This window comes from Schistocerca gregaria, chromosome 1, assembly GCF_023897955.1.
Source record: "Schistocerca gregaria isolate iqSchGreg1 chromosome 1, iqSchGreg1.2, whole genome shotgun sequence".
Taxonomy (NCBI): Eukaryota; Metazoa; Arthropoda; class Insecta; order Orthoptera; family Acrididae; genus Schistocerca; species Schistocerca gregaria.
In genome coordinates this window covers 858,219,617-858,230,881 of record NC_064920.1, presented here as the reverse complement: position 1 = coordinate 858,230,881, position 11,265 = coordinate 858,219,617, and the positions used below count along the sequence as shown (strand labels likewise).

General features: G+C 36.5%; 1 protein-coding gene across 1 annotated transcript in view; it reads right to left on the bottom strand.

Moving 5' to 3' along the window:
* Positions 1–320: 320 nt before the first annotated feature.
* The window catches only part of LOC126272764 (mitochondrial Rho GTPase-like), a 197,568-nt gene continuing 186,623 nt past the window's right edge, over positions 321–11,265 (bottom strand). Inside the window, 1 exon segment of the mRNA XM_049975891.1 lies at positions 321–9,251. Coding sequence (XP_049831848.1) covers positions 9,125–9,251 — 127 coding nt within the window. The 3' untranslated portion in view covers positions 321–9,124.

The following is an 11,265-nucleotide window of genomic DNA, read 5'->3' as shown; positions in this document are numbered from 1 at the left end:
CCTCTGCAAACTTGCCACGCTTCAAAAACCCTCCCAGTAGCCACATCATTACTAGCATGTTTTCGACTTCATATGAATTTACAGACTTTGCTGCCCTCTATGACCACTTGTAGTGTTGTCCTTTGGGCAAGTGGTTACAATATGTGAATTGGAAAAAATAAAAAAATAACTAAAATAACAACAAATAAATTTTGGAATTACTGACAGAAGAAAGAAATGAGACTGTGGGGCAGAGAAATTCTAGTGGCAACACATGGGATGTTATGAAGGGGTATTGAGATTGGAGGGAGGGGTGAGAGAGTAAAATAAACTCTGTTGCATCTGATTAAGCCTTAATTTATTTTTAAAAATAATCATATTGTGATAAATGAACACACAGGTACAGTTTAGGCAAATCTGTATATTTAGACTTCATTCAACAGATTTACCAGGATAAATGAAACCACCCAGCAATGTTAATGACAATGCCAAATTCCCCTTCAAAAACCATCACAAACACAGACATATTTAAAGACATTAGAGATGTGACTAAAGTACGTTTGTTTTTGAGGGAACAAAGCAGATCTGAAAAAATTTTAAAGTAGAGCCTGAGATTATACATATAAATCTCAGTCAATAGAAATTAAAACTGGAATAAATGCAATAAGTGAAACAGACTGTGGCCTTTTTTCTTACTAGTAAAAACATGCATGACACTCAAGAATACATTTCAAAAGATCAAGGCTGTAACAATTACAGTGGAAATCATATAAAAGAAAGACAAATGCATGGAACACCACAAAAAACTTTAAACAAACAATGATTTACTTGCATCACACAACACATTAATGAAGAAGACAAAATTACATAAACAAGTAAACAATATCCTGTATTTATAGGTTTTAGGAAGTATAAATAAGCAGCACAACAAATTGGAGAGTATACAAAGTAATAAATATGACAGCTGCATCACAGTCAACAACAATACTGATAACACCATGATCATTTTGATGAATGGCAGGAGGTAAGTAGAGCTCCTATACTGACAGGCCACAAACTGCATGACAATACTGTGAGAAGCAGTGTTTCTCACAATATTACAAATCTAACTGTTAATAAGATCCATCATTGCAGTGAGAAAAATACTTACAATGTTCCTACAGGCTAATTAGACATATGTTACTAATTTTTAAGCAACAAATTATTACTTTCAAGACAGGCACTGCTTCTCATAGGCTAAAAGTCACTTTCACTTATGCTCTGCTTCATTCCTTGTCTAACTTTAAAAGGAATGAAATGCATTTGCTTACATTTGCCACTGTTCAAAATGTCTGTCTTTGATGCAAGTGCTTTCAGATAGTATTCTTATTTTCACAGCTCTTCCTGCATACATTTAATTGATTGTCATTATCACAAATACTACTGTAGGACACAAATTTTCTAGTAATATTGAATGTGTCAATGGCTCTATTCCTTAGTGTGACAATTAATGAGGATATGAATTTACACTGGATTAAATAAAAGTAAAAACAGAAGAATGATTCTCTGGAGGCCTTTTCAAATTTCCCAAACAAACTTTTCTGGGCTGTGTGTGAGTGTTTAACAACAGCAAGTTCAGTGAAAAATAGTCATGTGTACATAAATATTACATGAATTTACATTCTGGGACAGCAACTGCAAACATTATTGAGAAAACCCCAAAATTCACTTGCAGATATCTGATGAACAGACACATGTAAAAGATCAGAAAATCACACTAGCTTTCATGTTTGTTTCTAGTCTAAGTAGTCTTCCCCCCCCCCCCCCCCCCACCCTCTCTCTCTCTCTCTCTCTCTCTCTCTCTCTCTCTCTCTCTCTCTCTCTCACACACACACACACACACACACACACACACACACACACACACACACACACACAGTGTACTACTTCTTAGACAAGCAGAAACACTGAATTTTTGAAAGCTAATTCGAGTTTCTGATTTGGTTGCATGTGCCTACGGAAAATTCACTGATCATCTGTACGAGTGTTTGGCTTTCCTTAACTATGATTGTTGTAAACAGTATGTAAAATAGGATTTCAGCAGTAATAGCACCTTGAAATATCAAGGGGTGTATATTAATAAGCCATGATTCAGTGTAATCTACAAGTAGTAAAAGCAAAGCTGTAATAAACTCCAAGGTTGTTCTGAATGCTACGGTGTTTTATTGGGCATAGTCCTATTTACCTGTCACAGCTTTCTTTCAAATTGGTTAATCTATCCGGTATAAGTGTCCTACAACTATCATAAAATCTGTACCACAGCACAATTTTTTTTTCACATAAACAAATCGCTGTCTCAGACGTCAAGTTATGTAAAAAAGTTCTAGAAAGAACTGAACGTTGAAAAACAGATCTGGTTTTGTACGATGACAAATACCAGGTCAGCCAACACAAACAGTAAATAACTAATACAATAGTTATTGATGTTAACAATAATTATACATTGTTAACAAATCATGTACAACCAGCTCTTGGTCTGTTGCAAACAACCCAATACAAAGGCAAAACAAAGAGGCTTAGAATGTTACATTCAGATATATATTGCTCAGTAAATACTTGTACTTGTCTACTTTGCACCCAGTCTGCATTACAGTTTCCAGGCCAAATTTGTAACAAACTCAAAGAAGTCAAGTAAATTAGAATGAGCAAAATCTCCATGGAGCAGTTTTAACCCAAGGTGATCATAATGTAAGTAGTTTTAAACATAGTTTAATTAGTGCTTACATACGATGAAGCTGTGATATCTAGTAGTGCTTGGCAATGGAAATAATTTTCAGCGTGAAAGAAATTAAGAAGAGAATATTCTATAAGTGATGGCAAGGCATAGTGTGGCTTTTGTGTTCTGCCTGCCAAACAAAATTCCTAAATTTTTTGACTGCAGGAGGCAATGTGATAGCATATCCCACAATTACAATATAAAAAATACTTGACACAACAGTGAATACACAGTTACATTAGTCATCCACATGATACAGTTACAAAGACGAACAAAATTACGCACCACAAAGGACTTATCTGAATTGGATGAAAATCAGTAGGACTGATGTACATGTACAAACAAATGATTGTAATTCAGAAAAATTGGACAACTTATTCAAGAGAAAGAGGGTCACAAACTCAGGAAGTCATTAGCACATTGATCAACCTCTAGCCCTTATGCAAGCATTTGTTTGACTTTGCACTGATTTATAAAGTGTTATATAGGTTCAATGGTCTTGTTAGTGGGCCCTTCCCATGATACTCCAAACGTTCTCAACTGGGGAGATATTCAGAAACCTTGATAGCCAAGGTAGGGTTTGGGAAGCACAAAGACAAGCAGTAGAAACTCTCGCTGTACGTGAGCAGGCATTACTTTGCTGGAATTTAAGCTCAGGGTGGCTTGTCGTGAAGGACAACAAAACACGATGTAGAAAATCAACAACGTACCACAGTGCTGTACGGATGCTGCAGATAACAACCAAAGGGATCCTGCTACGAAATGAAATAACCCCCCACACCATCACTCCTGACTGTTGCACTGTATGGCTGGTATTCCACTGCTGTCCAGGGTGTCTCCAGACATGTCTTCAGCCTGGAATCTCCTTGACTGGAATAAAATTGTCTTCAGTGATGAGTTGCACTTTGAACTGAGCCCCAATAACCAGCAAAGGCATGCCTGGAGACACTCTGGACAGTGGTGGAACACCAACCAGACTGTTGTCCGCCATACAGCCCAACAACCTGGGGTGGTATTTCTTTTCATGTCAAGACTCCTTTAGTCTGTCATCTGCAGAAACCTTAAAGCACAGCGGTATGTTTACAACATTCTATGCCCCTATGGTTGCCCTTCATTGCAAGTCATCCTGGGCTCACATTCCAGCAAGATAATGTCCGCCCATCAGTGGCAAGGGTCTCTACAATTTATCTTCGTGCTCATCAAAACCTACCCAGATCAGCAAGGTTGCTGACACTCTACCCAACTGAAAACATTTGGAGCATTATGGGTATGGCCTCTAACCATTTCGGGATTCTTATGATTGAATGTGCCAATTGGGCAGAATTTGGCACAATATCCTTCAGGAGGACATCCAACAACTGTATCAATCAATACTAAGCTGAATAACTCCTTGCATAAGGGCAAGAGATGGACCACTGCATCAATGACTTGCTCAATTTGTGAAGCTTTTTCTCTTGAACAAATCACCCAATTTTTCTGATATTGTGATCATTTGTTTGCCTGTAAATATGTATACCATCTACTGATTTTTGTCCCATTTGGATAATTCCTCCACCTTGTCTCTCTCTTTTTGCATTTGAGTGTATTTATTCCACCACCCAAACACACAACAGGAATACAATGACTAATCACTTTCACTGATAATTAAAGTCAGAATTATATAACTACCCAACAATGTCATCATTTAGAGTTACCCAACAATATTATTAGACGGTATGAATTATCTGTTCCTTTCCAACACCACCTTCGACATCTACATTCCATAAGTTTATGCATAACCTGTAAACTTTGCATATTTTAATTGAGAGGGAAGCACTATATGTTTCCCCTATGACTGTAACGAATAATAAGTACTGTGTCAAAACGAAAATTTCATTCAGAAAAATATGATGATTACAGAGACATATTGGCCAGCCAAGCTATCTCTTTATATGAGGGCTATTCAGAAAGTAGGGAATGTTTCCATCTAACATGCTAGGCACACGCCGATTGCGAATATTTTGGTATGTGCATGCTCGGCAGCTCAGTCAGCATCCATCTGTGACAACGGGCACATCTCTGCATGTCTGGTTCTTTTTATATTTGAATTTGAAAAGTACGCTGCAATTGAAAATCCCACTAGTTGTGAGGTGCTGTCTGTGATATGGTTTTTGTTGGCAAAAAACCTAAAACCTATAGAAATTTATCGTGAACTGTGTGATGTATATGGAAACAATGTAATGAACAAAAGTTCCATCTGGAACTGGTGCTTTCAGTTTAAAAATGGCCAAACCAATGTTCATGATGAAGAGAAGAGTGGACGCCCGAGCACTGTGACTGATGAACTTGGCGTTAAAGTTGATGAAATGATTAGTGAAAACCCTCGCTTCACAATAACGGAGCTTTCGCTTTCTTTTCCACAAGTTTCACAGACTTTGTTGTCTGAAATTGACACTAAAAGCTAGGCTACCACAAATTTTGTGCATGATGGGTGCCCAAAATGCTAACAGAGCACCATAAAGAACAGCGAATGGGAGCAACGTTATCATTTCTGGAGGCCTACCACATACGTGGTGATTCATTACAGGACTTAATCGTAACCGGTGATGAGACTTGGGTGAAACACGTCAACTGCGAGACAAAATTACAGTCCATGGAGTGGGGGGCACCCAAGGCCCCCTAAAAACCAAGAAAATGTTTGCAAACCTTGTTGGCAAGGAAGTTGATGGCGACAGTGTTTTGGGATAGACAAGGTGTGCTTCTTATTGATTTTCTCGAATATGGAGCAACCATATTTTTGCCCAGTACTGTCAAACATTGCACAGCCTTAGAAGAGCAGATCAGTACAAATGCTGAGGGACATCCAAACTCTTGTTTTTGCACGACAATGCCCGACCTCGCATGGCAAACCACGCTAAAGAACTCCTTAATTCATTCAAATGGGAAATTTTGCCTCAACTGCCCTACAGCCCCAATCTTGCACCAACCGACTTTCATTTATTTCCCAAGATGATGAACTGGCAATGCAGCACTCTGATGACGACGTGGAACTCCAGGCGGGCGTGACTCAATGGCTGCTCAGACAGCAAAATTTTACGAAGAATGTCTTTGAAAACTTTGTCCACCACTATGATAAGTGCCTCAATGTGTTCGGTGACTATATGGAGAAGTAGTAAGTCAGTTGCTCTTTCAGATGTATATAATAAAATGTATTTCTTGTACTTAGCTTCTTTTAAATGTCAAAATGTTCCCTACTTTCTGAATAGCCCTTGTAATAACTAAACTAACAGTTTGTCACAACTAACTGTTTTACAAAAGCATTGTTGTGTCATTAAAACAGGTAATAACACATTGTGGAGCAGATGCAATGTCAAATGCTACAAAAACAAGGAAGAGGAAGGTTGGAGTCACACACCAGACAAGCCGATGCCTGTGATATTGAAACTTAGCCACTACTTCAAATGTTGAAGCCCTCTTTCTATCAAAATTGAAATTAAGAAGGCAGAAGGTCCTGCACAAAGTTTACTCCTCCATAACCACATCAACTGTTACTGACAAGTACACAGAAAAAAGAAACATGTTGAAAAGACAAAGAAAAGGAAAGGAGAAGGACTAGGGAAAGGGAAGAGAGGAAAACAGCTTGTGTGTTAATCCTGTTCACATGACCAAAAAGTCAATAAAACTACAAATACAATAGTGATTATGAGTTATTTCCTTGTTGACTGGTTTCTCAGTGATATGATGCTCGTGATATGAGCACTCTGTCAAGTACATGAGAATGTCCCCCCAAACACAAAACAATAATGTAATTACGCATAAAGCTTGGCAGTTCTAAGATATGTATCTAAAAACCACCTTTGTTGTTGTCCGATATGTTGCTTATTCTAACCGTTTATCCCCATCTCAAAATGCCATTCATCCCTGATAAGAACAGAAAGTAATAATTCATCCTCAATGAATTCAGCAATGTAATGATTAATGTCACCAAGTCATTGTCATTTCTGTTTCCTAAATGCCCACTTCTCACTGATTACACCATAACAACACACATGGGTTTGTAAGCAATTTTATTATCTGCTTTCACTGCACTACTACACTCTTATAATTTTTTTTCTTCCCAAACTGTAGCAACTAATTACCTCACCATAGGGAAATGGTTTTTGAAGAATATGGAGACATACACGAATTCACTACATGGATACCATACGCGACAGATTTGTACCATTACTTACGCATGTCCCTTTGTTATTAACTATGCTTTCCTCATAAACAAAAATCTTAGAACCAATGCTCATGCAGTCTTCATCATAACTGCGCAGTACATTAACTTTTACATTGCAAACATACTATAAATGTCAGTTGTGTTAACAGACACTTATCTACACGTGTAAACTGACCCTTGAAATAACGGCACCTTGCTGACAGATAAACATCTGTCAGTTGCACAGGTTAACAATAACACTTAGAATTGATATTTGTTATAATACTCCACACTGGATTAACATATTTATTCACTAGCACCATTGTAACTAAAATGCATAATTAACTTGAAAGAGCTGCAGTATCTTTTATGCTGCTAGACAAGAAAGAATTGAAAGTCAGTCAGTCAGTCTCTGCCTCTTGCCACAAGTTCATATTTTCTTAACCACTATATATAAAATAATTTACTCATAAAAATTTAACAACAAATTATGAACATAATTTTATAGACTGAAACTACTAGATACAAGCAAATAATTTAAATAATAAATTATAAATAAATATAACCTACACAACATTCTCATTAAGTGACTAGTATGGGAAAAACAGTATTACTTTTGTTGTTACATTCAATACTACACCAAACACAAATTAACCACATATTAAGTACAACTGCTGTAGATGTGCCTGTCCCTCATAAATACCAGAAAACTGTGACTTGAGCATAATAATTAAAATGAGTCCTATGACTTACAAAACCTATATTCTGAGCATTAATTGCATACTATACTATCATCAGCAAGGGTAAAGCTTTACTGGGTTAATTTAGCACCTATTGTTTTACACGTCTCCGATGCACATATACATATCATACATTGAGAAATAAAATGTTTAAAGGAGGATTTGAGTGTATGCTTAAGTTTCAATTCTAAGCAAGGTAGACTTATACTCCTTTTTAGAGCTCAAGATACAGTGTGTAATGCAGTGGTATATGCATACAATTATGAAATACAGAAAAAATTAAACTAGTTTTTCAGTGTCTGGTTTGATTTAAAACCTATCTTACAAAACTGTAAGACTACACATGAATGCAAACACAAGTAATAGTGGCTAGTGAACTTTTCACTCCTGTTACAAGTATCATTTAGTTACCTATACTGAATGTACACAGTATGTCAAGACCATGTGCTTCAGAGGGGTCATCTGTCCTATTGTGTGAAGAATGAAAATCTCTAGAATTTTGTCGTTTTACCACATATACAAAAAAAAAAAAAAAAAGTATACAGCACTCATATTGCCATCAGCATATTAAATAAACAAACAGTTATACCCAGAAAAACAACTGCTGTGGTGTAACTAGCAAAAGAACTACACACATAGAAAGGCCACGGAATAAAGAAAGGACAGTAAAAAGTGAACCAGCATCCAATGTAACTTCGGTAGGGACAAAGTTTTCCTTTCTGCTGCTAATTATTACTCTCATCCACATATTATTCTGTATACCACAACAGATTCTACGATACCAGTCTCAGGTTACATTATTTCTGAGGTCCATATCTACTTTCCAGTGTTTTTGTTAGTTGTACTACAACTGTTGTAATTTCAGCGAGTATTTTTCTCATACACTTTGACTCTACGTTCTGTAGCTAGATTCTTCATTTATAATACTCATTTACAGACACTGCAGCATCCACCTATAACTGAAAATGACTCTTACCTTTTTAGCAATAAACAACACAATATGCCTTGAAAACAGTATTCAGTCACTTAAAGTGAATGAGCACTTACTTGTTTGATAGCTACTTTCTAAAAGTTCAAAAAACCATATTCACAATGATGATAAACTGACATGTTTGTCATACACACATGCCATAAATTATTTACTCATGAAAATGTTAATGATTTTAATAAAATACACACAGCATGTTAATAATATTGATGACTTCTGATATTTATATTAAATATGTACAAAAACTAAAAATCAACTGCAGCAGCCAGATAATCTTTACACCAAATTTACAGGTGCAATAATTATGAGCTTTGTACTCTTGAAAGGTAGTTTTTTCTTCCCCTTTGCATATTTGGCCCAGCATATTTATAATATGAATGTACAAAAATATATGCACAGTATAAATTACTGTTAAATAATGATTATAGAAAATTTATTGCACAAAGAGAATTTTCTCCATTATTGTATCTGCAACTGGAAGACTATCTTCGTTCAGCTTTGAGAACTTTAACGACAAGCAGTCCCACAGCAGTAGCTGCAGCAATCCCAAGTCCCGCCTTCCACCAAACGGCTGAATCACCGTTGAATATATTCAAATGTTTCAAATGCCTGCAAGGTCATTAACAGGTGTTAGTGGTATGCTCCAGAAATAACAATTAATTACAGTTATTTTTGTTACAGGTATATTAAGTAACATTCAGTGATCTTGAATATTTTGTAAAGTCATTGAGGGAATATTCATTGCATTAACTCAGTTACTATAATTAATGTGTGATGAAGTTATCACAATACAAGAAACATAATGCTATTTCAGGATAAATCTGCTTGGTTAATTTTCTGCTCCAATAATAATAAATAGTAAGTTGAAATTTACACTAAGATGGCAAAAAAATCAGATACTTTTAGCAGACTGAGTAGTAAAGATATCTTATAAATAATTACAGATTGCTTATGTAGATTTATGCTTGCAGTTATTTCAGAAAAACCGATTGTTAGCTCAAAGTGAAATGATTAATCTTGACATTCATGCTACGACAGAATGCCATGTTAAAAATAAAGTTTGGCACCCAAAGAAACTTTTAGTTTACACAGTATTAAACAACAAAGTAGCTGATTTCCTACTGTTTGGAAATAAGAGATTGTAAGACAGGCAAAGGCCAAGAGTATACAATGCGCTGAGTTAATGAAAATACCAAAATTCCAAGAATAAAAGCAGTAACTGTTCTGTGTTAACCATATACATAAATTCGTGTGTGTGTGTGTGTGTGTGTGTGTGTGTGTGTGTGTGTGTGTGTGTGTAAAAACTGTTTAAGCAACAGAATTTGCTACATATTGGTCATTATTGTAATCTGTAGTATGTTTCAAAAAGGGGGAGGGGCAATTAGATCTCAAAAAGTTGTCAGTACAAATGAGAGTCGACTCTTCAGTGCATGTTACGAAAAAAGATGTGAAAACATTTTAACAATGTAGGAAAAGACAGACTGCTACTTACCATAAAGAAGACTCGTTAAGTTGCAGACAGACGCAAATGAAACACACTTACATAAAGCTTCTGGTCACAGCCTTCACCAGCAAAAGACAAACACACACCATTCATACACATAACCAAGCACACATGACTGGTAACTCCAGCACCTCGAGCTGGTGTGTGTGTGTGTGTGTGTGTGTGTGTGTGTGTGTGTGTGTGTGTGTGTGTGTGGTGAGGGGGAGAGGGGGGGCGTGCGTGTCAAAAATTTTGAACAACAGAATTTGCTACTAGCTGATCTTGTGCCTGTCTGCAAATTAACATGTGTTCTTTACAGTACAATCTGTCTTGTTCTACCTTGCTGATATTCCTACCTGGAGTTTCCGTTGTTAGAAAACAGTTAAAGACATTCTTCCATAGCAGAACTATAGGTTGGATTGTCTAGCACTAACTAAAAGAATGCAGGTAATTGATTATCTTTAGTAATCTACTTTTTCCCTTCTTACGAGGAACATGTTATCTTATAACTATTATTTCATGGGCAAGAAACAGTTTAAACATTAGAATGACTGCAAATGTTTTTGAACACATTGAACGTATCTCCGAATCACAACACATTCAACAAATATTTTTTAAATGTAAATTCAATTGAGAAAACTATAAAATTAAAATGAAAAACAGAATGGCTCATCAGTACTTAACTTCAGGAGGATTAGGTCTGAAGCAATATGTAGCCTATCCTGGCTTTGGAAACTGTTAGTTGCTTCCTTATCAAACAACGAGGTATCAGCCAGAGAAGATTACAAAGTAGGGGCAGATTACTCAGATTCCTGATTGAGAGATGACTACTCCCCTCAGCAGCAACTTCCCTAAATAGCACAGGTGAGAAATAGTTTCTACCCTACCATCTGTCTGTGTAGTCCCCTTGACCTACCTTGTGGTAGCCTCATCCTTGGCAATGTCCTTCCTCTCCAAACCCATGTCTCCTTCCCACTCCGTTGCTCTAACCCTTTCATCTTTTCATTTTCTACCTCATTCCTTACCTCCTCTCCTATAAAGAGACTGTAGCCCCCTCCTTCTTCCCTTATGTTCATAACCCCCAGTTTTTGTGATTGTTACCCCGATTAATTAATGTGTTCCATAACTACCAGAGAAAGT